The following is a 27853-nucleotide window of genomic DNA, read 5'->3' on the forward strand; positions in this document are numbered from 1 at the left end:
GCAGCATTAAAACATGGGGAAGAAACAAGGATACTGCGATTGTTATCTGCATCCGATAGATTGGTTTCCCAAAAGAGTAATGAATCAATCAATAAGAGACTCCTAAGTATACCTATCTCGCGTGACTCTTTTATAGCGGCCATCTTTCACTATCACCTGCTGAGTTAGCCGATCGCTTCCCCGCAAATTGATGGCTTATCGTTCGGCAGATAACTCCACCTAAAAACTTCTCTAAACCGCGGTATCGGATAGACCTTCTATCAATTACTTTATTTCCCCCTGCAATGTGAGTTTAAACCCGCTGATACTTACGAAAGGGAACTCGAGCTGATTGAGAGAATGTGACTAGTACAATGAGTGAATGAATCAAGGGTGGCTATCTCAATTGGTGACATACAACCAACCCCCGACTACTACAAAGATCTTCAGCGCCTATGCCTGCATACATGGGATATGTATAAGTAGTCCCATAGCGCCTCTCATTTACTCATTGCGTCCATCTCCATCTTCATCCATCGCCACCAGTCATTCGCAATGTTGTCAAAATTGCAGGCGTATTTGCATGTGGACTATAAGCCAGGCGAGAGACGTCTGGTCCAGAAGATTGACTTTTTCATCTTGACTTTTTGTTGTCTGAGTTATTTCGTCAACTATGTGAGTCCCCTCTCTCTGACCTTCAAAAGAATCATGATACTGATTTGTTGGTAGCTTGATAGAAACAACATCAACAATGCCTACGTTTCTGGTATGAAAGAGGACCTTGGGTTCGAGGGTGATCAATTGAACCAGATCTTTACCTGTTTTACAGTCGGGTACGTTGCTGTCCATCCATTTCTCACCAAAGCTCACATACTAACACGCACAGATATGTCATAGGCCAGGTCCCTTCCAACCTCTCTCTGCAATACATCAAACCTCGCATCTGGTTCCCTCTCATGATGGTTCTCTGGGGCGGTCTCACAATGGTCACCGCCTCTGTCCAGAGCCCCAAGTCCATCATGGCCATTCGCTTCTTCCAGGGCATCTGTGAAGCATCTACTTTTGTCGGCACGCACTACATCCTCGGATCATGGTACACGGAGCGGGAGCTGGGCAAGAGAAGTGGAATCTTTACAGCTTCTGGCTTGGCTGGTACCATGATTGGAGGTTTCATCCAAACTGGTATTCACTCGAGCATGGATGGCAACCATGGACTGAGCGGTTGGAGGTGGCTGTTTATCATTGATGGTCTCATCACTATTCCCGTTGCCATCTATGGCTACTTCTTGTTTCCTGACACGCCGCACACAACTACCGCCTTTTACCTTTCCGAAGAAGAGCGAGCTCTCGCCATCTCTAGAGTTCCCCCAGCTGAAGAACGTCCCCGTCTCACCTTTGGCTACGGAAAGATGGTTCTCACCTCGTGGTTCTGGTGGGGATTCGTTATCCTTTGGATCATTGCTGGCGAGACCGAGTCCTTCAGTACTAATGCGCTCTTCGCCTTATTCCTCCAAAACCACCCGACCAACGAATACACCGTCGCGCAGAAGAACAATTACCCCAGCGGCGTTCCCGCAATCGGCATCGTGTCTACCCTGTTCTGGGCAACATTGACGGACTTCCTGTCTGGAAAGCGATATCTTGTCGGATACTTCATCGGCATCACAGGCATTGCCACGTCCATCATGGTACTTGTCGCTTCTAGAGACCCGACGAACCCTGCGTCGACTACTGTTGTGTTTGCAGCTTATTACTGGGCTGGATCCGTTTACGCGTGCCAGGCTACTTTCTTTGCTTGGTGCAACGATGTCATGCGACATGAGTCAGCCATGTTCCGTGGTATCGTCCTTGCTGGAATGAACACAGGCAGTAATGTCATTAATGCCTGGTGGAGTATAGTCTTTTACGGTGCTTCGATGGCGCCCTGGTTTATCGTAAGTTTCCGTTTCCTGCAAACACGGCTCGCATTAAAACATACTAACTTGTGATTAGCGAGGAATGTGGGCAATGATTGCTTGTAGTATCGCCATGGCTATATGGTGTGCTGCTTTGACTTGGAGGACTCACAAGTATTTGAAAGATGCGACTATTGCTTGTGAAAGACAAAGCTTGGAGCATGAGAAGCATGAGGTGGGAAAGGAGGCAGCTTGAGTTACGTATCTATTGTCTTGCTTGTTTGTGGTGATAGATCGTGGAGTATTCTTTGTGTGGGAACAAACTTGAAGTCCCATTAGCGATGGCAGCCTTATTATAATTCACATATAGGTCCAGTATCGTATCGTTTGAATCCACTTTCATTCAATGTAACTATCTACATGTCCTCCTCATCCATCGTCAATTGGCTACGACGAAGGTGCCATCCAAATAACAAATAGATCAACCAAAATAAACGCCAAGAAGTAAGTCCCAAAACGTCCCTTGGAGTGTGATCCATTCACACTCATAAACCGTGGTATCTCTGCAAAGACCCAGATTGTGCCAATAACGATCGTCGTGAAACGTATAACTGTCCCTTGTATGTAATTTAATAACGATTGTGACCTTTTGTATAAACTCCGATAAACCGCCGTTCTATCGAGAAGAGAAGAAAATATGTAATTAAGAAAAGAAATTCGTGAAAAAGAAGTTTGTCCATGGCTCATAGGAGATTTAACCGTAGAACCAGTAGAGGGTTGTGTAAGAGGTGCTGTCAACACCCTTTGCCTTGCAGCCGTGAGAAGCACCACCAGCAGTCAAGACACGGTAGACGTATGAGACTCCAATGCTGCCACCGGCGTCACCAAGGTAGAGCCAGTCAACAGCACCAGTTCCTTCAGGACCAGCAGGGGCAGAAGCAGGAGCCTTGATTCCATCGAGCTTCTTGCAGAGGAGGAGCTGGTTAGCAGCGTCGAGGTCAAAAGTAGGAACACCGGCAGCGTTGAAGAAGTGGTGGCCAAGGTAAGGCAAGTTCTTGGGTTGACCTTCAAGCTTGAAAGATGACTTCTTGGGAAAGGGGTTGGTGAGGGAGGCTCCGACGCCGTTGTCGTTGAGGTTCAGAGGGATCTTGCCCGTGTTAAGAACGTTGGATGTGAGAGCAGCCCACTTGTCTTGGTTAAGAGATGCAGGGCCTTGACCCGGGTAGAGGTGAGTGACATCGTAGAGGACAGCCAGAGCGCCTTGAGCTGCGGGTGTGGCAGCAGCGTCGGCACAGGTGTAGTTCTGAATACCGAAACCAAGGGCGATATGCTTTAGAGTTGCGCCTTGAGGAGGAGAAGGAAGTTCAGTGGCTGTGTTGTGGCATGTTAGTGAGACTGAGGCTTATGCGTATAAGTGTAAGAGTGACTTACGACCACCATTGACAGGAAGGACAGGCATAGGCTTTCCAGGCTTGCAGCTAGAACCAGGACCGTAGGTCTTGAGAGGTGAAGCCAAAGCCAAAGCCGCAGAGGCGAGGACGAAAAGGGGGTTGGCGAGCATGTTGATGGTTGCTTGCTTAATTGGGATCAAAGTATACAAGATCTGAGACGCCGGACCTTTTAGTAAAAGAAGATGGTGTTGATCTCCTGAATTTTGAAACTTAAAAGAACCACTAAGCAGCTAATAGAGAACCAGAAGATGCAATGTGATAAAGAAGCACACAGAGGAATGAATGCTTTTGGGCGGAAGAGCGCGGTCTTGTTATACAGGTCGCGGCAACAAGAAGCACAAGGGCGGCAATGCTAATAATAAACGCAAGCAAGGGGGGGCCAAAGATTCTGAGTGGACCGAATGGACGAGAGAGGCGTTTCCACCTGGGCGCTTAACTATGGATGCGTTCTTTTGGTGTGTGGGTGGTGGTGGTGGTGTGGGTGTTGTGCAGGAATAGAAGCGGGGACTCTTTTATTAGAGAGAGTAAGAGACAAAAGCTATGAATAGATGAGGAGAAAAGAGAAGAGTTGTAGAGACTGAATGTGAGTTGTTGTTGTTGAAAAAGAAAAGGGAGGATGGATGGATGAGTTTATATAAAACATCGACAACTAACTGCGCCTTGTCCTTTCCCCAGACAAGGTTGAGTAGATTCCGTAATCAAGACCTAACAGAAACACAAAACACCTCGGTTCTCTGTTTCTGTTTCTGTTTTCTCTGCCTCTCTCTTCTCAAGTATTCCCTGTCAAGTTGAGCGATGTGCAGGCAAGGACTAGGCCTCGAAACGCGGGACCCCCTTGTAAGCGGAGAGAGAAAATGGACAAGCGACATGGACGCCTCGTGCGGTGGACGGGCGGCCGCGTTGAGAGGCGACCCTAGCGCGAGAGTATTTACAGGGATGAATTGATATAGGCACATAGGGCATAGTTTGGTTACTTGTTGAGTTGTCATAAGCAGAGCTTTCTCTTTTTCTCTTTTTTCTTTCTTACTTAACTGAGTGTTCTATCTTGTTACTTGAAGGAAAGAAAGAGAAATGGCTAAATTGATGGTTGAATTGGTTAATTGTTTAGTGTCTCACCGTTTTGTTTTATCATAGTCCCATGTTCTTAAGAGGATCATAGCGATGAAACACTATAACTAACCCGTACATCATCATCTGAACTTTTTTTTCTCAGAAGAGTAGGTACTTTACTTTTCTCTACTGTATCCCTTGGCAGATTATCGGACCCAGCAACTCCCGCCCTGCGCCCCTCAATACCAAGACCAAGATCCTAGATACGCGGTCAATAATAGATCCAACAAAACACGGCCACGATATTCTTTTCTTGGTAGGTAATCTGCTTATGTGATTTCTCTTCCCGTGCGTGTGCAACAATCGTAAGAGCCAAGCAACGGGAAACAAACAGAATCTGATATCTGAGCTGGCTCTCAGACTGGAGACCAAGACAACTATCCGTAATCTCTTACATATACTGTATGTACTGTCACTCTCACCTGAAAAAGAGGCGCATATATAATCATTCTATACAGCAAAAGCAATACTGGAAAAGAGTTTATCTCAAACATTGCAAAACCTTGTCATGTCCCTTGTCAGGGCAAGTTTCAGCTGGTTTAAACAACGCTACTGCAGACGAAACAACCGAATCACTGTTTTTTCATTTCCACTGCATTTATCTCTTTCTCTTTTATTGCATTTTTTATTAAATTTAATATTGAGCACGAGTTTAGATTGTAATGAAGACAGACAAAAAGAATAAAGAAATTACACGCTTTTAAACGCTTCTACATCTCTGGTTGGTTCAATCTCGCGCATCTTGCAACCTTTACAAAACATGTCCCCTGCGACCGTTGCAATCGGCTTGCGGCACGGAAAAACTGACCTTCTCTTTTAATTCTTCCAGACTTTGATGAACCCTCATTATAGTTTAGTTTCAAGTCTCTAGTTCGGTTTAAAGGATTTTCGTTAATTTAGTTCCCTTTTCTTAGCTTACGGTACACTGAAAACCCGTCAGAGTATCATTGGGCTATTCCACTCTTGAGTTGGCTTGCACGAGGTTGGGTGGGTGTAGGACAAGAGATTAAATATATTCCTTTCAGCCGAAGGGGTTTGTGACACATTAAATTGCATGTTTGCATACTCCGTGCTCGACATGGTTTAGTTACGAATTTGTTTGTTACTGCGAATTGGGCCAGGTGTGTTGAAGGATCAAGCTTGGCAGTTGTTGGTTGTTGGACGTCCAGTTGTTGGTTATAATTGCGCTTGACAAGGTCAATTCATGTTGGCCATACCAAATTTCCATAAGGCTTAGCAAGGCTTTCTTGATTACCATCAATTCCTCTGTTGGTTATGCGACTCCAGTTGTTGGTGATTTAGACGCTTGTAAGGCAGATATCCAACACCAACACCAACTGCTTGTTGTGCCAGACAAAGTCAATGGGTTTCCAACAGTCTGTATCTATTCTAGTAGATGATATCATAGTTAACAAACTTTGTCAACATGCAATGCAATGTCTTTATTGCATGTATTTGAGGCCCTATTAATTTCCTGTACCTCTCGAATTGAGGTTGTATCCGCTTAATGCGGCCCCACATGCCATGATCATCGGCCTAAGCGACCACCAAAACATGACCGACACTCCGACTCTCTTCTTCCTCCTCCGTCTCCGTCCGTCTCCATTTCCATTCTCCGCCCCGGCCGTAGCCTCTCCGGCATCTTCATTCATCATGTCTCGCCGACAACCCAAAGGCGAGTATATCGAGACCGTAAGCATGTCCTCTTCTGTCCCCTATACTCATACTCACACTGTTACAGGACACTGGTAACAAAGTCGCACGTAAAGCCGTCCTCGTCGGAACCCAAAACATTATGCTCGGCGGCAAAACCGTCATCCAACCCGAAGTCATGATCAGAGGCGATCTCGCTCGTACCGTCACCGCATCTTCGTCTGGAAGCACCCCAGCCAACAACACTGCCGTCGCGATAGGTCGATACTGCTTCCTCGCACGGGGCGTCCTACTGCGTCCACCAGGCCGCATGTACAAGGGCGCCTTTACATACATGCCGCTGCGCATAGGAGACCACGTATTTGTTGGCCAGGGGACTGTCGTCCAGGCTGCGGCGGTGGGAAACCATGTGCAGATCGGAAAGGGGTGCACTATCGGCGAGTTTGCCATTCTCAAGGACTACGTTCAGGTTCTCGACGGGACTGTCGTGCCGCCCAATATGGTCATTCCTAGCTTCTCCATTGTTGCAGGCCAGCCGGCCAAGGTCATTGGGGAGATTCCTGAGGGGGGACATGAGGAGTTTGAGTTGAGGGATATGTACAAGACTGTGGGAAACAATCCTCAGCCTCCAGCGTCATGAACATATTGGATGGGAAGCATATGCATCGCAAAGCAGGAGTTGGGAAAGAAGCTCGGTATGCTCCGACAGTAAGAGCTGGCTGGGCCTTACCAAGGGAGTCCTTGACGGTTTCTGTGATTCAAAAGATAATCGAGGACCAGTTCTCGATTAACGACCCACCTGAAACAGTGGTAAGGTCGCCATGATCAGAATGGAGAGACTGTCACTTTTACCAGCTTCGAATCTCTCGACCAACGCTCCCCAGGACCAAATACCAGGTCCTATCACGATGCACTCCCAACATAAAACAACAAACGCGCGATGAGAGAGATGGAAGATTGTCACTTGCTTCAGACTTTAGACAAACGTTGAATGATACCCTTTTGTGCCTTTCTTATCTGTTCGTCTCAATGTGTGGTTTTTGGTCATTTGACCCGTTTACGACCCCGCCTTTCTCATTGTTCCAGCTCACGATACAAACATCACTCTGAATAGCACTGGAAAGACTTTCAGAATCACGTTTGACGGCAACGTAATTCATTGGATGCAGGTTTTGATTCACTTTGAATACTCACTCACTTAGTTTGTATTGTTTACTGCTCGACTACATAAAGGACGAACCCTCGCTCAACTTCACTTCTGGTTCTTCAGCCTGACGCACTTCACTCATAAGTGTCCCATTCTGCACGCTCTCACTTGACACTCGGCATCACAAAGCCACATCCAAATCATCCATCCAACAATGGCGCCTCCTCCTGACCTTCCCAAGAAACTCGTCACCATCACTCCTCCTTGGTGTGAGGGTGCTGCAGCGGCCAATGACCTTGGTCCAGCCCCTATCCCCTTCCCTCTCACCGTCCCTCACTCCACTCGTCGTCACACTCGTCTCTATGATGAGCTTCGCGACATTGATGAGCTCGACAACCGTGGTCTGAAGATCCGTGTCGATGCTCTCTGCGCCGAGATCCTCCACTGGCAGGAGAACGACACCGCGACTCTCCACGGTCTTTCCAAGATCATCGTCATCAAGTACGGCGAGACTGCTCTCCGCGTTCTCCACCGCATCTGGGACCTTCACCTGGTCTACAACCATACTCCTAAGATCCCTGGTGATGACCCCGGTCCTTTCGATCAGACCACCTGGCTCACCACCATCCGCGACACTGTGCTTTACCGCATGCACGTCAAGGTCATCCGCAACCAGCTCGACAATGCCCTCGCTGCCTAGTACGCCGAGGACTACAAGGTTGCCAACCACGATCAGGTCAATAAGGGGATCTACGTCACCGACGTTCTAGTGCAGGATCACCGCGACCGCGTTGAGCGCGCTGCCAAGGAGAAGGAAGTCTTCACTGCCATGTTCGATGAGCTCACCCAGGAGAATCTCATCGAGCTGCCCGAATTCAAGGCCACTGCTCTCGGAGTCGCACCCCTTTTGGCCCTGCGCCAGTGTGGCGAAACCGTCGAGGAGTTCTACAAGACCTCTGACGAAAAGGAAAACATCCTTGAGAACAATGACGAGAGCGAAATGCAGTACTACCAGGCCTTTCAACTTTGGCACATCGCCGCTCGTGCCGCCATGTGTTGGGAGCCCCGCCGTATCGGAACTGTCCAGAATGTTTTGAACATGTACTGCCACGACATTCTCCGCCGTCGTCGACTTGAGAAGCGCAAGCGCAACTCTGAGCTGCGACACCAGCTCGAGTCCATTCTCGGCGATACTCGTGGCAATCAGGTCGGATTCGGCAGCGAGGTTGGTACCCAGGAAGAGGACTCCGGCCCTGAAGAGGACACTGAGTCTTCCTCTTCCGACGAGGATGAAGAGGACAGCTTTGATGATGACCGTCCCATCTTCGGTCACTATGTCGACTAAACGGTTCAACCCTGGCCGCGACATATGGGTCTCGATACATGCGCCCAGCACTCATGCTGAATGAGCGACTTGGTTTTTGGAATGCAAGCAACGAAGCATGGCCAACGACTTCTTTCAACAAGGGGCTTAACAGTGGAGTTTAACAACAATCTCCCAACAGCAATGTGAACCCCAAGTCTGGCAATAGCTTCCCCTAAGGAAAGGGATGAAACTAAAATCCGATGAAGGACTGCCAAAGGATATGGCACAAGATCAAGGGGTGATTTTACGTCAAGCCACATGTATCTACTTGCCATATCATGAATGAAACAATGGCTTTATAATCTTTTCCGCACATGAGTGATGTCTTCGTAGCTAAATTAATGTGTCTTCACAAAGATACAAAACAGCTTCATCTTATTGTAATTATGCGAGTCCTACGCTAAAATGACAAGTGCTCATCTGTCATCTTTAGTGAAAGACACTCACCAAGATCGTCGCTGTTGCTTTGATCTTCAGTTTCACATGGTGGAATATAAAATGAACATTTGTAACAAATAAAGAAATATAATATTGATATCGTTTCTCATTCGGAAAAACAGATGATGGAAATGAAGAGGGAAACGCTTCACTACCCTCTCAACGCATATAAGGGCATACTCCCTTAGCCTGCTGAAGCCAAAAAGCCTTCTTTGTTCACCCTTCTCTTCTTATTCCAGGCATTAAATCCATGAATACCCAAGACTCATCCGTATTTCCTGTGCCTTGAATGTATCTTTCATTTTGATCCAGAAAGCATGCCGTCCTTAATCCCCCTCTAGGATATATCCAATTTTCGACTCTTATACTTTGCTTGGCAGCTTTTATCTTCGAGAAGCATCCAGGCCTCCCTGAAGATCTTGCTCAAGTCCGGTGTTACCGTGACCAGCATACTCCTGTGGTCGAGGGTCCTCAGCAGTCCATTGACCGTTGCCTTGAGGCAGAGGAACAGGAACACCCTGGCCCTGAAGACCTCCGCCGCTTTGACCAGGCACGGTGCGGACGTTCTGTCGGAATCGTTGAACCTCATCCAGAATCATACCACGCATCTGACCAACGTCCTCAACAACCTCAAAGTCGAAGTTGAATGTGGTGGGGCAGTCGGGCTCGTCCGAGGCGTCATGCCAGATTTGCAGGTAAGGGTGCTCGAGGGCCTGCTCTACGCTGATACGGGACGAAGGGTCGAAGGCGAGCATCTTGTCGAGAAGGTCGAGAGCGTCGGGGTTGGCCTGGGGAAACAGGCTGGGGAAAGGCTTCTTAGGCATGAAAGGCAGGTTGCGGACGTATTCCTGGGCACGGGGTGAGCCGATGCGGGAGAGTGTCTCCTCGTTGGGAGTTCCGAGAATGTGAAGAATCTGGTTCAGCTGGTCGACGTAGTCACGACCCTTGAAGAAAGGACGGCCGCCCAACAGCTCAGCCAGAATACAACCAACAGACCAAACATCAACTATATCAAGTCAGTAAGCCATCTCACAGCTAGTGGTTTTCGTTCAAACGTACTCGCTTTGGTGTAGCTCTGGAAGCTCAACATAATCTCAGGGGCACGGTACCATCGAGTAGCGACATACTCGGTCATGTATCCAGCATTCTCTTCAGGGTCGACTGAGAAACCTCGGGCAAGACCAAAATCGCAAATCTTGAGCTCGCAGTCGGCATTGACAAGCAGGTTTCCGGGCTTGAGATCTCGGTGCAGAACGTTGGCGGAGTGGATGTACTTGAGACCGCAAAGGATCTGGTAGATAAAGGATTGGAAGTGGGCGTCGGTAAGAGGCTGGCCAGAACGGATGATGGCAGCCAAATCGCACTCCATCAGCTCTATGCCGTGTTAGTTTACGGTTCATATTTCTTCTCTTTCGGGCAGGTATCGTCACTGACCCTCGTACAAGTAGGTCTCGTTGAAGTTATCGGGTCGAGGAATGTCCATGTCGTACAAACATGTGATCTGGTGGTTCAAGATATCAGCATACGCGTCCTTTGGGTGTTGCGCCGAGGCAGAAACTCACGTTGCGGTGGCCGCGGAAGTGCTGGAGTAGCTTGATCTCGCGCAGAGCGCGCTTGGCCAGAATCTTCTTGCTAAAAACATTGGTGACCTTCTTGATGGCTACGCCCTCGTTGGTTTGGTTGTTAACGGCGGCACTGGGAGGCGGGGCTATCGTCAGCAGCTGCGGCGGGGTAGAAGACGAGACAAGAGTTTCGAGTCGTAGTATAAAGATTCAGGAGTGCCACGAGCAACGAGATGCGCAAACTCACCAGACGATACCGTAAGCTCCCTGACCGAGCTCCTTGGTGACAGTGTAGCGCTCGTCAACGACAAAGTCTTGGTTGAAGACCTTGAAGACCTTGCGTCCTTGTAGGTCGCCCATGGTGTATTCGTGGTGGTATATGGTGCGGGGCAATAGAAGCTCGAATGCGACAAGGTTTGCGGGTAGAAACGTCGCTTTAGATGCAAAAGGTTGTAGGTAAGTCAAGGTAAGAGGAATATGAAGATGAAACAGAAGCAATGTAGTGAGAAGAACAAAGACAAAGAATGCGCGTCTCTCTAAGGATATATGTATGGATGTAGGTACCTGACAGACAAGACAACAGCTGGTTGGTTCTTGTCTTAGGTTGGTTGGGTCAAGCGAGGGGGACTGGGTCCATGTAAAAAGAGCTCCCCTCAGCTCTTCTGCTTCGCCATCTGCCACTGGATTGGATAGACCTGACCCGGGGTTTACTACGCCATGGGGACTTCCAGGGCTGTCAGAACGATCCACAGTGGCCCGAAGCCGCTAAACAACAGAACTTAGGGACCCCGCAGGAACACAAGTCACCGCCTGGTGAAGTGGTTGATTTGTTCGGCTCTAGCTCGTCAGGGTCTCTAACCAATCAGTGTTTCAACATCGATAGCCGCGCGACAACGACCCATGCTTCAAAGTTGCAATAATGCATGCAACGGCTCGGCTTCATCTTGTGTAAAAAAGGGGAAATTCCTCGTGTTGAACGCTCAGAGGGTACAAAGTCAAATTGGTGATTTTAAGGCTTGCGCCGCTTTTCCACGAGAGTTTGTCTAGGTCCGTATAATGATGTCGTGGGTATTGGATCTCACCTACCAGTCCCAAGCCACGATAACGATATTGGGGCTGAGTTTCTAATGTAAAAAAGATGGTCAGCATCTCATCCAATCTTACAGCATCTCAAAGATCCGCCTTACGCAAAGCCTCCACTAATACATCAACTGTCTTGTCTGGCTTCGGCATCACCGATGCATAACTACGCAACATGTAAGAATCAGTATCAACAGTTGATTATATGACGATGTCTATCTCTCATCCGAGATCGAGGCCAGCCACTAATAAGACCGCTGCATTATCGAAGCATAGGGCTGAAGCTTGCCAAGTGGGACCCGACACATCAGAAATGTTGCTGGTGAATTGACTCTGGCCGCTCTTTGTTGGTCGGGCCCTGATTAGGTTCTGGTGTCGGCGAACCGAGGAGCCAGAATGAGACAAGACGTGGGATCGACAAATATTAATATAAACAATTAATCTCTAAATTAATCGAACCGTCATGCTGGTAACATGCAGCCAATTATCATTCGAATCTGATCAAAATGTCAATAAATCTAATCTAGTCTACCCTGTCCAACCTTATTCCTTGACCTCTGTATGTTATACAGGCATCGGGTATTATATATCCTTGTCTCTCTATCCGCTAATCCTGGTTTTTACTCTTCTCCAAAAGTCTCCTTTACAAAGTTCTTGGAGAATCGCGTGCACTGCTCGTAGGCCTTGGAGAATCCGTCGTTTCCTCCATAGTAAGGGTCATTAACAATCTCGGGTCGCTTTGTGCCGCTAAACTCTCCGAACAGCATCACCTTGGCAGTGGAGTCCGGGTTGTTCTTCTGTAGTCGGAGAAGGTCTGAGAGGTTTGATCGATCCATTGCAAAGATGTAGTCGAAAGTTGTGAAATCGCTCGGGTGGAACTAGAAGTCGCGTCAGCAGTAATGTGTTATGGGTTGATGGGAAACGTACGCGCCGCGCGAGATGGTCATAATCGTCTATACCGTTGGCCTCTAGTGTAGCCATGGTTCGATCATCCGGCGGTTCGCCGCTGTGGTAAGCAGCTACGATGGAAGAGTTAGCGATTGAGACTTTATCAGCGAGAAGATATTCGTACCCGTGCCGCAAGAGTCGATGCGCCCAATCTTGTCTTTGAGATTCGGCTGCTTAGCGAGGTTCTGAAAGATACCTTCGGCCATGGGCGAGCGACAGATGTTGCCCAGACACACAAAGAGGACGGATATTTGGTCAGGCATTTTGTTGTTATTGTAGTGCTGTGTTATAGTGGCGATACAATAAATCAGTTGAAGTAGATATGATTTCGTAAAGGATCCCAAGTTAAATAGGAGGGAAAAGGCTGTAAGAAAGAACCGAGATATCGATGGTCGGTCGCAATGACGTGCCCGGCCCGATGCGCATAATCTAATCTGCCCCGCCATCTTGAAATTCCAAGCCTCGGAGTGGATAGTTGGAGGGGTACGGAGTCATGTCACAGTGTTGGACAGCTACGCTCTAGCTTTAGAAACGGTGATATAGACAAGCTTGGTATAGCAGAACCAAACTACAACACCTAGCGTGCAGCACCATCTCCCCGGGTTGTTTCATTCAACAACCTGTATCCTTGCTATTGCCAGAATATCATGATCTTGAATAGCCCAGATGTAATCTTCTCCAAGTTAGGGAATAGGACGACATGAACGTAAGACACGAATATTAAATAGTCCAATAGCCGGCCTACTAGTGTAGTATAGTAGGTATATCGCTAACTTATTCTATCTGAAGCTTCACATCCTTTCTCGACACGTGCTCTCGTGCTCAGCTGGCGTACAACATCCCTGCCAAGATGGCTGTCCAAACGCGTTCTCATTGCTCGAAACGTGTCGGCATCGTGACTTGACTCAAGCCACCGGCCTAAAGTCTCTCCATTTCTGACAGCCCCAAGTACTATCGAGGACCGTGAATGAGCATGGATTGATGCCAATTGCGATACAAACGGTCTATAAAAAGGAGTATCATGGCCTCCATAACCTCCGGTTGAATCATCATCATCCTTTTCACTTACTATCACTTCCCCCTTAATCCTCAACTGCAATTCACCATGTCTGATTGGAAGCCCCCAGCCTTTGGTACTCCCGTCTGGATGGGTATCCCTGCCAAAGACGTGACTCGCGGTTAGTCGTCTCAACATGTACTATGCCTGAACCGTCACTAAAGCCTACAGCCTCGGAATTCTACAAGACTGTCTTCAAGTTCTCTTTTAAGGAGGCCACCGACAAGTACCCCAAAGAACAGCTCATGCAATTCGACTTTAACCCAAGCCTTGGCCTGACGGGCGGCATTCAAAAAGCCCCTGACCACACTGGAAACTTTACCCCTGGGAAAGGAGGAGTATGCATTTACTGGTATGTCGAGGATGTTGACAGTATCGGCTCTGTTATTGAGAAGGCTGGTGGTAAAATGTTGAGCGAAAAGGAAAAGGAAGGCGATCATGGTTTATACCGATTCTTCGAGGACACTGAAGGATCCGTCGGTGCCGTGTATCAAATGGCTTGAGCGGGACAGAACAACGGGTTCGAGCAGCAATGCAATCCCTTCACAGTATCATATGAAGCTGGGTTCTGGCAATATGATTATTGCAAGTATAAAGATAACTTATAACCAATGCTACACTGTAATACTTGGTATACCAATTTGACACCCTCTGTGTTCCCTTCTTAGCCAACTCGTACACCATCTTTTGATACACTACGTGCTGTATCGGAATTTCTTGTCTTGTGAATCTGTGAGATCCTAGTCTTCAGACACATCTGCCAGATCATCATCCCTTCCACCTGGTCCTCCAACTTCTGAGTTCAGACGTCGATTGGCAGCCTGGCGATCACGAGCATGATTCTCCGTCTTGATAATTAGGAGGTATGTAACAAGCGTAATCATCAGTAAAGACCAATTGACAATGGTAAAAGTACACCCGGCGAGATACCGCGTGTCGCCCTCACTCCCCCACATCAGCGGCGCTATGATGCTCCCAATGCTGTATGCAACAAAGAACCCAGCACCAACAACACTCGTTTTGGTATTTCCCTTGACATTGCTGGCTAGAAGGCCAGCACATGAGCAGAGTGGCGCAGTGTAACACGTTGCCAGCCATGTCGAGACCGCGATGCCCCAAGAATAAGTTTCGTTAGTCTGAGAGGAAAAAACGAAAAGCATTATAGAGCCGGCCAAGGGTATCAGAATGAGGCAAAGAGCTGTGTATATCCGTGTGTTGGGGAAGAAACAGGGAACGAGAGCCGAAACCCAGGAGGTGATGAAGTTTAGTATACCAGCGGGAAGCCCAACGAGCATCGAATCGGACCTGGAGAACCCAACTCTGTCGATAACTATGGAGGAATACTATCGTGCATCATTAGCGTAGTTCAGTAACGGGGAGGGCATTTGTTGGTCACCTTTGCGATAGGATTGGCAGACGCTATGTAGTAAGCCATGAAGAAGTACATCCATGACAAGGGCGAACACAGAGATTCAAGCAGCTGTTGATAGTCAAAGATTGCTTTATCGCATGTAGTACGATCCATGGCTAGTCTTCTCATAGCAACCCCTCTCTCCCGCGGACTCAAAAACCAGGCGGTGGCAATGTTCACGGGCATCATGACCACGAACACAACACCAAAGACTATAGTCAACGCCCCAAGGACAAGAAATACAACTCTCCAGCTGCGAATCTCCATTTCCACATCGCCAAGAGTATACATAAGAAGACCCCCAGTCATTTGGCTGATTCCATTCATCGATATCCATGTTGCGACACGCATGGGATGTTCGTGTTGACGGTACCAGTTTGACGTGAGCATGACGAAGGCGGGAGACACAGCGGCTTGGGCGAGTCCTAGTAAGAAACGACAGGTAACGAGACCTTCAAAGTTGTATGATGCTCCTATGCACATCTCCATAATACCACAGGAGATAATTGTAGCGCCGATAAAGCGTATGATGTGGAATCGACTGAGGATGTAAGCGGCCGGATACTGCGAGGCCAATTGACCGATGTAGAATACGGAAATCGCCCAAGAATAATCCTTGTCTGTGAGGTTCAGATCGTTTCTGAGGCCAAAGACGGCGGTGTAGGTGAGCGAGTTTTTGTCGATATCTGTGATATTGAATTAGTCAAGCTCGAGTTGGGCATGATATTGGAACGGTCACATTGGAAGAAGTAAACAACTGCCATGATGGGCATAATAAACAGGTCCAGTTTCTTCACTAGCCTCTGCTCCTCTTCGGCGTCAAATTCCTCGGAAACGATGGAAAGCTCATCTTGTTGGCGTCCACGCTTCTCTCTGCTTGTAACATTGTCTCTCTTAGTTTCATGGCCCGTTGTGCCATCGTCTGAAGACATGATAGATGGTGGAGGTAGTGTAAGTGTACAAGTAGGGGATGATTTAACAACAACCAAGTACAATTCCACCGAAAGAAGTATTGAAAGGGAGAGGTTGTGATGACCAAGTCGAAGTTGTGATTTATGGGCGATCGTGCTTTCTGTTATTACTGTCTCGCCCGATCTTGCTCTACTCCAGCACGCACTTGCTTAACTCTATATGCATTTTGGGCTGCTCTTGCACCAACTCGTTGAGTGGGTGTTCCATGCTAGCTACATAGTTTATAAAAAGATCGCCTTGTCCCAACAATTGTAAGGCCTTGTGGCGTAATGGCTAACGCGTCTGACTTCTAATCAGAAGATTCTGGGTTCGACCCCCAGCTCGGCCTTTTTTCTTTTTGCATTTTTTTTTGGCTGAGAAATCGGCGTTGAAAGTTCGTGTGTCAAGTTAATGCCTTTATATCGATGTGTGCAAAGCAGGGGAGGGGGGTACACGTGACTGCTTGCCCCCAATAAGATGCTCTTGATGCTGGAGGTAGGCTAGTTGTGGCAGAAACGTTGACCTCTCAAGTCTTAGGATACAAAACTAAACAGCCTAAGAGGTATGGTCTAAATAGCATAAAGTACTGCTAATTTTGTCTCTTGTATACAGAGCGGCTAACTCTGCTAATACCCTAAAGTTAGGACAATCACGCAGGTATGATCGATCGCCATGAGCCATGTTTGGGACCTTTAATTCTTTGTCTCCTAAGACTTTTCATACTTAATACAAGAGAGGGGATGCCACATAAAGTAGAGGCGATGTGTCGCTGCACGTTGCGTCCCCCCATCAGCTGGCCGAATCCAGCACCATCAGCTTGCCTTATAGCCACCAAGTTTTCATAATCCCTCCTCAGATATCCCTACCCAAAAAAGACACATTGCGCCATGCTCGTGTGAAAAGCAGTTATAGTACATTGAGCGTGCACGACTCGAGAATCGTTTCCAGGTATTCCCACTTAAGATCGTGTTGCTCCAAGGCCGTCGCCATTCGTTGTTACAGTTGAATCGTATCGAGAGAGATGCTCAAGCAAGTTGACGCTGACGTTCTCTCCTTATCGTCTCGAGGACGCCAATCACACCGTTGTTGCGCAGACGCTCGAGAACCATCTTCATGCCGTCGCGGCTTTTGCCCATCTGATCCTGGGTCTTGGTAGAGGCAATACTCTCGATGCTGCGCTGAATACCCTTCGTACCCCAACTACCGATGATGCCGTTCTTGAACCAACCATCCTCTTGAGCTTGACCCAGCTTGCCCCGAATCTTATCTCCGAGTCTCGATCTGACATGAATCATAGTCGTCACAGCAGTCTCATTAGGATTCTGGACAGTGCCTTCGTTGGGAACATTAAACTCTTGCTTCTCGATCACCGAGAGAACACCCGTAAAGTTGAGGTTTCGGCTCTCCGTCTTCATCCAGCCCTCCTTGATATCAACAACGCTTGTTTCCAGAATATATGAGGCCTTATCGCCAGAGCCGCCACCAGTGACACTGGCAGGGAGTAGCTTGTATACAGCACCGGGCATTCGACTCTTTTTCAAGTGGATGCGAGTGGTGTGAAGTCGGCTAGTCTTTGGGTCGACATAGTTCTCGATGGTGTCGGTGCTAAGAACATGGACGGCGAAGGGATTGAGTTGAGGAGACGAGTATCGTAGAAAGTAGGCGAGAGTGACGGTAGGGAACGGGTGGGAGTAGGTGTGGTTTGTTGTGTGAGTGAGAACCATTGTCGCGAATTGAGCAGATACTGCTCGTTAAGAAAAAGAATTGTATAGAAAAGAGAAGAAGACGAGGGTCCAATTGGGCGATTGACAATCAATATGACCTTCTAGTCGTACAAAATAAGCTTCAGAACAAAGTCGTCAAGCTATTAGTCCCCAGTTCCTATCCCAATGAGCCGCAAGCTCTAGTATAATCCTCGAACAAGTTGATGGGTACGAGGTTGGTGGTTACGAAAAATAAACCGGGCGCCTCGGCTTAAGCGTAGTCGTTTCTTATCTCCGGGCGGCGGAGCCGGGAAATCGATAAGAAAGCAGAGTGTAAGACGGAAACGCAAGCGTAGCTCGCAGCTATGTCGGGCCGCGAGAGTGATTTCACACGAGATATATGGTCAGAGTTTTTTCGTGGGGAAGATGTAGAAGATGGAGTGATCAGGTTCTGAGCTCTCGCGACCTCGACAAAGCAGAACAGAGCAAGAGGCTCACCATCAATCACACTACGCAGTAGAAAAGAAAAAAGAGGAGGGAGACCAGACCAGGGAAGAAGGTGGAGGCAAAAGTAGGCAATCGGCTGATTGAGGTGCAACTGTTCCGAGTTTAGCCAATTATGAGCTTCTTGATCACCAAAATTTGGCCGACTCGCAAGTTTCCGATTGGGTGACGGTGAGGGGTTAGTTCAGTCTGGGGAGAGAATGTGGCGACTGACACGTGATATTATCATAGCGTCATCAAACCGACATAAACACCAAAAGCTAGGCGAGATGACGACAGAATCCGACTTCACGATACTACACTACTGTATCACTGTGTCATTCGTCTGTCGCTTAGACGAACTGACGAAAACAGAGTTTATGCGATGCACCTATTCCAAAACAGACCTGTCTAGATTTTACATGGTTTCGATTAGGTGTCATATGAGATGCCAGTGACAATTGATGATTATGCGTATTCATTCAATAGACATCATCCAATCAGTGTCATACGAAATTCAAGGCTACCAAAAGAAACAACCAGTCGACCGCACATCATAAACTCAACACAAACTCAATGAGTGCTCACGTGAGAGAATGAAGCTCAAAGATAATCCATCACAAGCCCAGAAATTACCTTCAAACAGTAAACGTGATGTGATTAAGATTGTAACAAAAGAATCATAACCATTTTGTTATAAACGCCTGTTTATCCGTTTATCCAATCATATATCAGTAGACATACCCAAACTCCTCGCCTATATACCCAATCCATTATAATCCAAATCATAAGCATGACTGCTTACATCAAAAATTCACTATCGGCCCAGTGTCTTAGAACAACCCAGCCATCAGCAAAACTCTCTTTATCCATGCGCACCACGATAGCTGCGTGACTGTGTCGATGCTTCTGAATATGGACAGGGAATTTGCGCCAGCCGACCGTGTTCAAGTTCTCAATCATTTCGAACTGTTCAGGAGTCAACGCCAGCGTTGGTTGCTCTGCTGTTGACATTCTGCGCTCTCTCCTGAGCAATTGACGATCCTCAACGTCGTAGGCCAAATCATCGTCCGAGTCGGATGCCAGGTATTGCTGGTCCTGAGCACCGTTGAGGACCTCGTATGCTTGCTCCACCTCTTCCTGGATCGCCTTGATTCGTAAGGGCATGCGGTAGTCTTCAATCTTCAAACCAGCGAGTCCTGATTCGTGTAATTTGATTCGCTTGGCACTGCGGACTGTTTGGACGGCAGAGTTGGCCAGGAAAACAACAACACCAATTGGGATTATAACGCCAATCGTCAGCATGAAAGGGACGTTCTTAATCCATTTCTTAACAGACTCAAAATCCGACCATAGCGTGTCTTGACCTTGAGCCTGGGGAGATGGTGCCACAGGGTGGTTGGGGTCGAGGATAACACCATCATAGTCTTTGAGGTAATTGAGCTTGACGTTTTCGAGATCTGTGTATGGGTCGGTCTTGGTAATGCCAGATGTATAATGCACAACGCTTCGGTCATTGACAATATTCGTATACAGAGTGCGACGCTTGAATTTCTTCAGACCAGACATGAAAATGGAATCGGGGTCGGCGAGCAATGCGAGAAGAGGTCGGTTGGTGTCGCGAAAGTTATCGATCGTGAATAGTTGTCGGCCAGACTTGGATAGTGTTCTGGCGCCGAGAACGTTGTAGATGTTGCTGAGCCAGCCCTTCAGTGGTGTTCTTACACCGAGATGGGGGGATGCGAATGTAGTAAAGTTCTGACACGAGAAAGTTAGCATTCATCCGTTGTCACTGGCACCAGTTACTGGCGACATTGCAACTTACCATGCATTCAAGATGATCGAGAACTCCTTTGGCATAAAGCAGGCCAACTGCGTATCGCGACACTAGACCTCCAAGTGAGTATCCTGCGATACTCAACTTTGTAATCTTTCCACCCTTCCTTTCAATTTCTTTCAACTCGTCCTCAATCTCTGCGCAAACGCGCTCGCCACCGGTCTCGATGCCATCATAAGTGTTGTTGCCGCTGTTCTGTTTCGCAAGTAAAATATATAATTCGTCTTCAGAGTATTTATCGCGAAGGGATTTAGCAACATTGCGCAAATGGGATGGGTTTCCCCAAAGCTGTAATAACAAAGGTGGTCAGCCATGACGTCCCAGAATCGATTGTCAGGGGATGACGGGGTGGAAGGATTTAGTATTTACTTACCCCGTGGACTAATACACAAAGATGGGTTGCATTTACACTGCCTCCAGTAACGTCTTCCAGTACAACGGGTTTAGGCATGATGAATAAGTTAAAGTATCAATGGGAAATATGGGGAGGAAGTATCAAGGGCAACGTTACCACTTGTATACTTTTTAAAAGAATAAATTAGTTGAGGTTTCTCAGGAGATGCGCCCCCAACGGAGTTTCGGGTTGCGTACGTATCGGGCTGATTGCAAGTCCGCCCTTGTAAGAGGGAACGGAGGCACGGAGTTAACTGGTGTTAAAGCCCCCACCAATATCGATGACAAGCGTCGACGCCGACAATAGAGGCCCTTGTAGGGACGTTTTACCAGTAAGACCCGGTATTTCAAAATGCTTAAACCCGCGGGGCTGAGTTTGCTTTGCTGATTGCTTCCCGGAGAGGCTGAGTTTGACTTTATAGTTGCGGAGTTATCACCACTCAAAATGCCAAAGATTATCTCGGATAGATATGAACTCCGGCTGCTGTCAGATCTGTCCTTTTTAGACAAGAAAAGGGGCCAAGATCTCTTCTGGTTAATTGATCGATACTAATAAGTGGCACTTGTCTGCACCATCGAAACTGGCTGTGCAAGCTGAATTCCTATCATGACGAGTTGAAAGCCAGGAAATCCGAAAGCGAGCAGTAGCCTACCTATTGTAGTAGTGGAGTGCCTACTACTGGCCTATGAGCTGGCAATGGCATTGTCATGTAAGAGAATGTGACTGTTTCTGTCATAGAAAGAAACCATATTGACTTATCCTAATACACTCTAGACCCCTTTGACAGATCAATAGTTAAAATACTATTATTTTCTCATCATGATAACTTCAAAGCAGTTCTGGGCTGGCAGTGAATGGTCGTGGCTAATAAGCCTTCTGTACGATTATTATCAGTCAAAGATTACAGAGGGTGCTTAGTTTTACAGTGGGGCTTCTCAAGGGAGTAACCGCTCTAAATTAGTGGCTTTGTTACAGCTTCTCATTCCATTCAACTTCAATACATTCATTCATCAATAAGGGATTTCAAAGTAATACATTCTCACACTCCAAAGAACAAATAAGCTTCTAACTCCTTTCTTCCCAATCGTATATACTATACAAAGACTTTCTTTTTAGTGCATTGACCACAGTACGGTGCTCATTCTCCGCATCTACCTAGGTTATTTCAGTGGATCGTTACCTCCTATCACCTTTCGCTTTACCAAACATATCTAAACTTAAGCTCACTCACTCACTCAACTTCATCTCACTCATTCACCATCAAGAACTGTTTTCTCAATCATCACATCACATGACCGCAATCATACACACAACATCCTCCGCCAAAGCTGTCATCAAGCTTAGAGGTCAATTCTTCTGCTACCCACTAGGCTATCAACACCAACTCTGTCATCATCATGAGTTTGTCTCTGAAACACATACCCTGCCCCAAAGGCAATGATTGCACGGCGTTTCATTGCATATTCGGACATCCTAACGAGACTCCATCTGCTCCGGAAGCGCCATCATTGAAAACCTCGTCAAATGGTCCAGATAAGAAGGCAGCAGAAAACCAAGAGGCAGCACGCAAGCGCGTGAGAACGGACCCCTTTAATCCACCCAAATCCCCAGAGACATCTCAAGATGTTGGACAAAGTACAACAGGAGCTTCTAGAAGCGGCTCAAAGGTAGAAAACAAACGGCAAATTTTCCCCTCAACACTCAAACGAAAAATCGACCCTCAGGACAACGCTTCAAAAGCTTCCTCAAAAGTCGCCAAAACAAACCAGTCCAGTAATGAATCACGGCCACCGCATACTCAGAAATCTGCTCCAGCAAAACCCAAGAAGGCTGAATCACTAAACCCCAGACTCCTCAAAAGCATGCCTGCGAGCCATGATATCCGACTCAAGCTCGTTAGAATGCTTCACCAAGAATTTACTCGATTAAACAAAGAACTGAAAAAGAACGCCAGGAAGGATGAGGTGAACCTCCTCCTGTCAGAACAAGAGCTTATTGTGCGTACACTGGATGCGGAAGAGCATGTCGCTGTTCACAAAGCCGCAGTCTACTCAAACGTCATGAAGAACAAGGTTATGCAGTACAAGAGGATGAAGGTAGATCAGTGGAAGACCAAGCGACAAGAAGAACGGAAGAAGTTGGAGCTCGAATCTAGTGGAAAGGATCCTTCTGAACAACCGAAAGAGATCAAGACTGGTCTGACGCCTGCTCAAGAACTTGAGATTGCAAAACGCCTCCTAACTCCCATCAACGGATTGGCAAATCATGGCTATGTCTCTGCGGTACCCTCCCAAGAAGAGATCGAAAAGGCAAGACAGGGCATCGAGACAGCTGCAGGATGGGAGAAATGCGATCGATGTTCACAGCGCTTTGAAGTCTTTCCGGGAAGACGCGAAGAAGACGGCGCGCTCACTTCTGGAGGAACATGCACCTTTCACTGGGGCAAGACTTTCATCGCCCCCAAAGCCTTGGGCGACAGAACCAGGCAACCCAAACGATTCCAGTGCTGTGGGCAGGAACTCGGAGATTCGGTGGGTTGCTTCACACGCGATCATCACGTATTCAAAACTTCGGATCCTAAACGACTAGCATCAATACTCAACTTTGCAGAAACACCCGAGAACCCCCTTGCCCCTACGGACAGAGCAGTAGCTTTCGACTGTGAGATGGGCTATACAGTCTATGGAATGGAGCTCATTCGCCTGACCGCAACCTCCTGGCCGACAGGCGAGGAATTGCTAGATGTTCTTGTCCGACCACTAGGAGAGATCCTAGACCTCAATTCACGATACTCGGGTGTATGGCCAGAAGACCTTGCCAAGGCTGAATCGTGGTCCGCGAACGAATCGACAAAGCCGGCTAAGAGCAGCAGCGACGACGTAAGTGAGGACGGCGAGCTGAAGCCTAAGAAGAAACAGCTCAAGATCGTTTCATCCCCTGAAGTTGCGCGAGATCTGCTCTTCTCTCTCATCTCCCCAACCACACCCCTGATAGGTCACGGTTTGGAAAACGATCTCAACTCGGTTCGTATTGTGCATCCTACATTGATAGATACGGTGCTGCTCTTCCCTCACCAAGGTGGTCTGCCGTACCGCTACAGTTTGAAGATGCTCATGGATGTTCACCTCAACCGTAAGATCCAGCAGGAGACAGGTCCCAAAATGCTGGGTCACGATTCTGCTGAAGATGCCAGGGCAGCAGGAGATCTCGTCCGTCTCAAGATTAAGAATGAGTGGATGGACATGCAACGAAATGGCTGGAAATTGGTTGATGGTAATTTTGTGGCTCCTGGGAAAGGTGCACGATTGACCGAGGCGTTCATCGAGGCATAAACCGGCTTCTATCGGTGAGGCTGTAGTATTATCCAACGAAGAGCTTGCAAGTCTCGGCTAGGGTTTCACTACAACGAGTGGGCTATCAAGTGATAACGGGTGGAAAGCGTTGGTAGCGATAATTTGAAGCATTGGAGTTTATAGGTCATGGTAATTGCCCAGCATAGGTAGTGGGAAGCAAAGCCTCCTAAGTCTTAGAGTATAAAAATAAGTAGTCTAAGAACTATAGCCTAAGGGTCATAAAGTGACCTGCTAATTTCGTCTGATATGCTTCCAGCGGTTAATTTTTCTGATACCCTGAGGACGGCTTACAAAGCGGCCAAACCAATATTGGATTGTGCTACTTCAGTCATTCGGAAAGGGAAAAGGTCACAGGTCATGGAGCATGGAGAATACGAAAGCTGCATGGAACGGAAGAGCCAGAGGCGATTATACATTGTGAGATAGGGTTGAATTTCCCATCCAGTCTCGTTCTAGAAATACATAGTTGGCGCTCATGAATAAATACTTTCATTACCAACGATAAGCGGGGAGTTCCCATTCATTTCCTCAACATCCTTTCCATCATACAATCCATTACTTTAAGCTCTGCCAACTGACAGCAGGTACTGGCCACCCTGCTTTCCGCTTCCACCAGGTAGGTAGGCCACGTTGGGGTTTGATGAGAGAGTGGCGGCAATCTCACGACTGGCCTCGATCTTTCGGATCTGGATGAGGCCGTCACCGGCCTTCTGGATGGCCTTGCTGATGGCCTCGGCGGACTCGGACTCACCCTCAGCACGGATAACGTTGGCTTGACGCTCCTGCTCAGCACGCTCGACGATGAATCGTGCTCGCTCAGCATCCTGCTGGGCAATCTGCTTCTGCTCAACGGCCTTTGTGAATTCACGGCCAAAGGTCATGTGGGTAATGGAGACATCCTCGAGGGCGATGTTGAACTCGGCGGCACGGAGGGTGAGGTCGTTGCGGATACGGTCGGAAACAGCCTCTCGCTGGGTGATGAGCTCTGCGGCATCAAACTGGGCGACAATGGCCTTGAGGACTTCGTTACCAATAGAGGGGAGGACTCGCTCATCGTAATCAGCACCGAGGTTCTATAAGAGTTAGTCATGATGTTGAACTACAAATCTTGTGGTTCTAGATTTACCTGGTAGATCTTGGGAAGGGCCTTGACATTAGGTCGGTGCAACACTCTCAGTGTCAAGCTGACCATCTGCAAATCCTTACTACCAGTGGTAGTTGCGATATTCCTGGGCTTGGTGCGTACATCGAAGATGATGCTCTTCTGCAGCCAGGGAATGAGGAAATGGGTTCCCTCGTTGATAACATCCTCCTTGACACCAGACAGTCTGTCAAATATAACAGCCCGAGTTCCTCCCTTGACGTCGTATAGAGCCTGGCTGCCTAGGAAGACAGCAGCTGAGGCGGGGACCGCCATGCGGTACATGAAACCGAGGGCTCGTGCAGCGCCAGCCATTTTGAAATATTGCAATTAAATCTTTCTTGCGGGTGAAAGATTGACGGTCAAAAATGGTGGTCGGAAAACCCAGGGAGCGATGGGTGATGGAGTCGTAGCTTTGAAGCTTTTCGGAGTCAACGGACGGCGATGATGATTTGAAGCTCTGCTCTGTCTCTTAGTCCAATTCCTAGCAGTATTTGCTGGTTGGACGTTCAGAGTGGGCTGTCTTGTACCCGCTAAACTATATCGGGAAAGCTCGGCTGATGGGGGAAAGCCTGGCTTCTGCGCTTTCCAATCCAACCCGACCCGAGAAATCCTCAAGTGGCCCTTTTCTGCCTTTGCCTCCAACCGACGACTCCAAAAACCACCCTCACGAGACTCGAATTCCCGTGCCAAAACCGTCAATATGAGACCGACTCAGATGCTCCGAAGCGGCGCTGCCGACCCTAAGAACGGACAGTACGTGAAATGCGATCCAGCGAGGGCAATTGATGGTGCTGTTGCGTGCGGCTTTTCCTCTGGTTAATGGCCGGACCAACAACACCCAGGCTATCTCGAAATTTTACAGTTAATGTAGAACGAATTGCTGACGTTTTTCTTATACAGCTACATTGGTAACTGGGGCCACTTCGGTAAGTGATTGCTCTTTCGATATGCGAACGAATTGGACTTGGATCGATGAACGCGACGGACAACCGGATTGATGACGATGAATGGGAGGATCACAATTGGGCCAACATAACGCCAAAATTTTACACATACGCACAAATGAACATCAACATGCATTGATAGACAATCTTGGAGGAAACCGACATCAGAAACCAAGTAGGAGGCTAACTATGTATCAGGTGGTGAGAAGCAGCGAGGTATCATCACCTACGGTCTGTCCGCCAACCGACAGAACCCTTGGGCCGGCGCCTCCCACGATGCCATCTTCAACACTTTCCGCCGCACCAAGTCCCAGATCTTCTTCTGGCTCCCTCCCATGGTTGCCGGTTACTGGATGATGAACTGGGCCATCGAGCGGTATGTTCATACGCAGTGCCTAGCAGGACCAAATACTGATTCGGTTTACAGAAGCGAGTACCTTAACTCCAAGGCTGGTCGTGCCGAGTTCGGTGACGAGGAGGAGTAAATTTGTTATATTCTGGCAGCAAAACCATGGCGGATGTTTTGGGGTAGGTCCTCTGGACTCATTGTACATCATCAATACCTAGATCAGGAGGTGCAATAGACATTTGTCACAATATTTCTTTATTAACTTGATGTTCGTCTATCAATTGCGACCGCAATCTCATGATTAAGTGATTTATCTCTCTCCATGATCTCAGAATCTCTGTATCCACTGGTAATAGTCATTGCTCCGTATCTGATTGGACTGTCTTCTACACAAATCACGTGGTCTGAAAAGTGGCGGAACCGGCGGAACGTACTACCGAGTCCCGGCGCTACAGCTCTCAAGAAAAAAAAGTTTAGAAAATTTCGAGGACAGTGGAGTGTAAAGAAAACACGGAAACTTTGCGATCAACCATCCGTCCCGCATAATCATCAATTGGCACACACAACTTGCGTGCTACACCAGCGGATCTAATAAAAACCAAAAGTAATAACTTCGACGAAGCTTCCTCGAGACAACCGCAGCAATGGCCGCCGAGAAGCCCGATAAGAAGGAGAAGAAGGACAAGAAGAGAAGCGACGAGTCCGGCATCTCCAAGCCCAAGAAGGAGAAGAAGGATAAGAAGGATAAGAAGGAGAAGCTCGCCGCTGCCCTCGAGGAGAAGGTCCAGCAGGATGCTCCCGTCGCCGCTGCCGCTGCTGAGAACGACGACTCCGATGTTGAGGAGGATAAGGCTGCTGAGCTGCCTCTTGAGCGTGTCGTCGTTCCCTTTGCCATCCCCGTTGCAGATGACAAGGGCATGAAGAAGGTCTACAAGACCATTCGCAAGGGTATGCGACCACCGTGAGACATTGACCGCTAGAAACAACCTGCTAACATTCGTACTACAGCTGCCAAGAACAACACCCTCAAGCGCGGTGTCAAGGAGGTTGTCAAGACCCTCCGAAAGTCTGCCCCCTCCGGTCCTGGTAACACCTCTTTCCCCGGTGTTGTCATCATTGCTGGTGACATTTCCCCCATGGACGTCATCTCCCACCTCCCCGTTCTGTGCGAGGACCACAACGTTCCCTTCATCTTCGTCACGTCGCGCGCTGAGCTCGGTGCCGCTGCCAAGACAAAGCGACCTACATCCGTTGTCATGATCATGGAGAAGCCTGAGGGCAAGAAGGCCAAGGACAAGTCCGCTGACAAGGACGGTGAGGACGACGGTGAGGCGTTTGGCGAGAGCTACGCTTCGCTCGTCAAGTACGTGCAGAAGGAGTACGGCAAGCAGGCTTTCTGGGTCAAGGGCGGAACCAAGTACTAGAATGATGACCGTCGGATACAAGAGAGTGCGAGTGCTAGTGCTAGTGCTGTGTTAGGAAAGGATGCCACTAACAAGAAGGGCAAGAAGAGAAAGAGATGTTGAAACAAGTCTGGGTGTATTTATACCAGAAAGATCCCAGCCCAAGAACAGCGGCAGGATGAGGGCTTTGGCGGC

At 48.1% G+C, this 27853-nt stretch overlaps 14 protein-coding genes and 1 non-coding gene across 15 annotated transcripts; 8 read left to right on the forward strand and 7 right to left on the reverse strand.

Moving 5' to 3' along the window:
- The first annotated feature begins 117 nt into the window (after positions 1-117).
- EDB82DRAFT_482976 (major facilitator superfamily domain-containing protein) lies at positions 118-2257 on the forward strand. The gene is made up of 5 exons (XM_025732000.2): positions 118-286; positions 350-654; positions 709-812; positions 866-1913; positions 1972-2257. The coding sequence occupies exons 2-5, from the start codon at positions 535-537 to the stop codon at positions 2128-2130; spliced, it is 1431 nt and encodes a 476-aa protein (XP_025590969.1). The 5' UTR covers positions 118-286; positions 350-534; the 3' UTR covers positions 2131-2257.
- Positions 2258-2419: 162 nt separating this feature from the next.
- EDB82DRAFT_9739 (uncharacterized protein) lies at positions 2420-3729 on the reverse strand. The gene is made up of 2 exons (XM_025731999.2): positions 3306-3729; positions 2420-3245 (listed from the first exon to the last, which is right to left on the reverse strand). The coding sequence occupies exons 1-2, from the start codon at positions 3433-3435 to the stop codon at positions 2629-2631; spliced, it is 747 nt and encodes a 248-aa protein (XP_025590968.1). The 5' UTR covers positions 3436-3729; the 3' UTR covers positions 2420-2628.
- A 2359-nt stretch (positions 3730-6088) lies between these two features.
- Positions 6089-6728, forward strand: EDB82DRAFT_519284 (trimeric LpxA-like protein; the record flags this gene model as incomplete). Its single annotated transcript, XM_025731997.2, has 2 exons — positions 6089-6127; positions 6177-6728. The coding sequence occupies 2 exons, from the start codon at positions 6089-6091 to the stop codon at positions 6726-6728; spliced, it is 591 nt and encodes a 196-aa protein (XP_025590967.2).
- Positions 6729-7449: 721 nt separating this feature from the next.
- On the forward strand, positions 7450-8907 carry EDB82DRAFT_549732 (uncharacterized protein; the record flags this gene model as incomplete). The annotated part of the gene is made up of 2 exons (XM_025731996.2): positions 7450-7896; positions 7936-8907. 2 exons carry the CDS (start codon positions 7450-7452, stop codon positions 8578-8580), a joined length of 1092 nt encoding a protein of 363 aa, XP_025590966.1. The 3' UTR covers positions 8581-8907.
- A 515-nt stretch (positions 8908-9422) lies between these two features.
- Positions 9423-10961, reverse strand: EDB82DRAFT_542831 (MAP kinase; the record flags this gene model as incomplete). The annotated part of the gene is made up of 5 exons (XM_025731995.1): positions 9423-10045; positions 10099-10413; positions 10474-10540; positions 10602-10734; positions 10849-10961. 5 exons carry the CDS (start codon positions 10959-10961, stop codon positions 9423-9425), a joined length of 1251 nt encoding a protein of 416 aa, XP_025590965.1.
- Positions 10962-12122: 1161 nt separating this feature from the next.
- On the reverse strand, positions 12123-13166 carry EDB82DRAFT_482987 (phosphotyrosine protein phosphatase I superfamily). Its single transcript, XM_025731994.2, has 3 exons — positions 12754-13166; positions 12609-12700; positions 12123-12559 (listed from the first exon to the last, which is right to left on the reverse strand). The coding sequence occupies exons 1-3, from the start codon at positions 13073-13075 to the stop codon at positions 12302-12304; spliced, it is 672 nt and encodes a 223-aa protein (XP_025590964.2). The 5' UTR covers positions 13076-13166; the 3' UTR covers positions 12123-12301.
- Positions 13167-13734: 568 nt separating this feature from the next.
- EDB82DRAFT_470058 (uncharacterized protein) lies at positions 13735-14189 on the forward strand (the record flags this gene model as incomplete). Its single annotated transcript, XM_025731993.1, has 2 exons — positions 13735-13807; positions 13858-14189. 2 exons carry the CDS (start codon positions 13735-13737, stop codon positions 14187-14189), a joined length of 405 nt encoding a protein of 134 aa, XP_025590963.1.
- Positions 14190-14320: 131 nt separating this feature from the next.
- On the reverse strand, positions 14321-16420 carry EDB82DRAFT_482994 (major facilitator superfamily domain-containing protein). The gene is made up of 3 exons (XM_025731992.2): positions 15837-16420; positions 15083-15783; positions 14321-15029 (listed from the first exon to the last, which is right to left on the reverse strand). Exons 1-3 carry the CDS (start codon positions 16027-16029, stop codon positions 14427-14429), a joined length of 1497 nt encoding a protein of 498 aa, XP_025590962.1. The 5' UTR covers positions 16030-16420; the 3' UTR covers positions 14321-14426.
- Positions 16325-16397, forward strand: EDB82DRAFT_t7. The gene has a single exon. It is a non-coding gene; the product is annotated as a tRNA-Arg (tRNA).
- A 563-nt stretch (positions 16421-16983) lies between the features above and the next one.
- Positions 16984-18105, reverse strand: EDB82DRAFT_9996 (PRELI-like family-domain-containing protein). Its single transcript, XM_025731991.2, has one exon. The coding sequence runs from the start codon at positions 17770-17772 to the stop codon at positions 17074-17076; it is 699 nt and encodes a 232-aa protein (XP_025590961.1). The 5' UTR covers positions 17773-18105; the 3' UTR covers positions 16984-17073.
- Positions 18106-19035: 930 nt separating this feature from the next.
- Positions 19036-20522, reverse strand: EDB82DRAFT_519291 (putative serine esterase-domain-containing protein; the record flags this gene model as incomplete). The annotated part of the gene is made up of 3 exons (XM_025731990.1): positions 19036-19992; positions 20060-20359; positions 20445-20522. 3 exons carry the CDS (start codon positions 20520-20522, stop codon positions 19036-19038), a joined length of 1335 nt encoding a protein of 444 aa, XP_025590960.1.
- Positions 20523-21469: 947 nt separating this feature from the next.
- Positions 21470-24089, forward strand: EDB82DRAFT_483004 (uncharacterized protein). The gene has a single exon (XM_025731989.2). It carries the CDS (start codon positions 21863-21865, stop codon positions 23795-23797), a length of 1935 nt encoding a protein of 644 aa, XP_025590959.1. The 5' UTR covers positions 21470-21862; the 3' UTR covers positions 23798-24089.
- A 50-nt stretch (positions 24090-24139) lies between these two features.
- Positions 24140-25513, reverse strand: EDB82DRAFT_570393 (band 7 family-domain-containing protein). The gene is made up of 2 exons (XM_025731988.2): positions 24945-25513; positions 24140-24891 (listed from the first exon to the last, which is right to left on the reverse strand). Exons 1-2 carry the CDS (start codon positions 25272-25274, stop codon positions 24379-24381), a joined length of 843 nt encoding a protein of 280 aa, XP_025590958.1. The 5' UTR covers positions 25275-25513; the 3' UTR covers positions 24140-24378.
- EDB82DRAFT_483008 (cytochrome b-c1 complex subunit 8) lies at positions 25514-26593 on the forward strand. Its single transcript, XM_025731986.2, has 4 exons — positions 25514-25715; positions 25863-25888; positions 26105-26282; positions 26334-26593. The coding sequence occupies exons 1-4, from the start codon at positions 25663-25665 to the stop codon at positions 26389-26391; spliced, it is 315 nt and encodes a 104-aa protein (XP_025590957.1). The 5' UTR covers positions 25514-25662; the 3' UTR covers positions 26392-26593.
- Positions 26594-26899: 306 nt separating this feature from the next.
- On the forward strand, positions 26900-27679 carry EDB82DRAFT_421685 (50S ribosomal protein L30e-like protein; the record flags this gene model as incomplete). Its single annotated transcript, XM_025731985.1, has 2 exons — positions 26900-27203; positions 27264-27679. The coding sequence occupies 2 exons, from the start codon at positions 26900-26902 to the stop codon at positions 27677-27679; spliced, it is 720 nt and encodes a 239-aa protein (XP_025590956.1).
- Between the last annotated feature and the right edge of the window lie 174 nt (positions 27680-27853).

The sequence above is a fragment of the Fusarium venenatum genome (genome assembly GCF_020744135.1).
Source record: "Fusarium venenatum strain MPI-CAGE-CH-0201 chromosome Unknown EDB82scaffold_1, whole genome shotgun sequence".
Classification (NCBI taxonomy): Eukaryota; Fungi; Ascomycota; class Sordariomycetes; order Hypocreales; family Nectriaceae; genus Fusarium; species Fusarium venenatum.

Bases quoted from the DNA above. Each gene is read 5' to 3' on its own strand.
- EDB82DRAFT_9739 (XM_025731999.2), bottom strand. From the start codon at position 3,435: ATGCTCGCCAACCCCCTTTTCGTCCTCGCCTCTGCGGCTTTGGCTTTG. The intron at 3,246-3,305 runs GTAAGTCACTCT...GCCACAACACAG, and splicing joins CCTTCCTGTCAATGGTGGTC to CCACTGAACTTCCTTCTCCT.
- EDB82DRAFT_483004 (XM_025731989.2), top strand. From the start codon at position 21,863: ATGAGTTTGTCTCTGAAACACATACCCTGCCCCAAAGGCAATGATTGC.
- EDB82DRAFT_482976 (XM_025732000.2), top strand. From the start codon at position 535: ATGTTGTCAAAATTGCAGGCGTATTTGCATGTGGACTATAAGCCAGGC. The intron at 655-708 runs GTGAGTCCCCTC...ATTTGTTGGTAG, and splicing joins TGAGTTATTTCGTCAACTAT to CTTGATAGAAACAACATCAA. The intron at 813-865 runs GTACGTTGCTGT...TAACACGCACAG, and splicing joins TTTACCTGTTTTACAGTCGG to ATATGTCATAGGCCAGGTCC.
- EDB82DRAFT_9996 (XM_025731991.2), bottom strand. From the start codon at position 17,772: ATGGTTCTCACTCACACAACAAACCACACCTACTCCCACCCGTTCCCT.
- EDB82DRAFT_482987 (XM_025731994.2), bottom strand. From the start codon at position 13,075: ATGGCGGGGCAGATTAGATTATGCGCATCGGGCCGGGCACGTCATTGC. The intron at 12,701-12,753 runs GTACGAATATCT...CTTCCATCGTAG, and splicing joins CATCGACTCTTGCGGCACGG to CTGCTTACCACAGCGGCGAA. The intron at 12,560-12,608 runs GTACGTTTCCCA...CGCGACTTCTAG, and splicing joins ATGACCATCTCGCGCGGCGC to TTCCACCCGAGCGATTTCAC.
- EDB82DRAFT_483008 (XM_025731986.2), top strand. From the start codon at position 25,663: ATGAGACCGACTCAGATGCTCCGAAGCGGCGCTGCCGACCCTAAGAAC. The intron at 25,889-26,104 runs GTAAGTGATTGC...ACTATGTATCAG, and splicing joins TGGTAACTGGGGCCACTTCG to GTGGTGAGAAGCAGCGAGGT. The intron at 26,283-26,333 runs GTATGTTCATAC...TTCGGTTTACAG, and splicing joins ATGAACTGGGCCATCGAGCG to AAGCGAGTACCTTAACTCCA.
- EDB82DRAFT_570393 (XM_025731988.2), bottom strand. From the start codon at position 25,274: ATGGCTGGCGCTGCACGAGCCCTCGGTTTCATGTACCGCATGGCGGTC. The intron at 24,892-24,944 runs GTAAATCTAGAA...TAACTCTTATAG, and splicing joins CCCTTCCCAAGATCTACCAG to AACCTCGGTGCTGATTACGA.
- EDB82DRAFT_482994 (XM_025731992.2), bottom strand. From the start codon at position 16,029: ATGTCTTCAGACGATGGCACAACGGGCCATGAAACTAAGAGAGACAAT. The intron at 15,784-15,836 runs GTGACCGTTCCA...TCAATATCACAG, and splicing joins AGTTGTTTACTTCTTCCAAT to ATATCGACAAAAACTCGCTC. The intron at 15,030-15,082 runs GTGACCAACAAA...GATGCACGATAG, and splicing joins CTGCCAATCCTATCGCAAAG to TATTCCTCCATAGTTATCGA.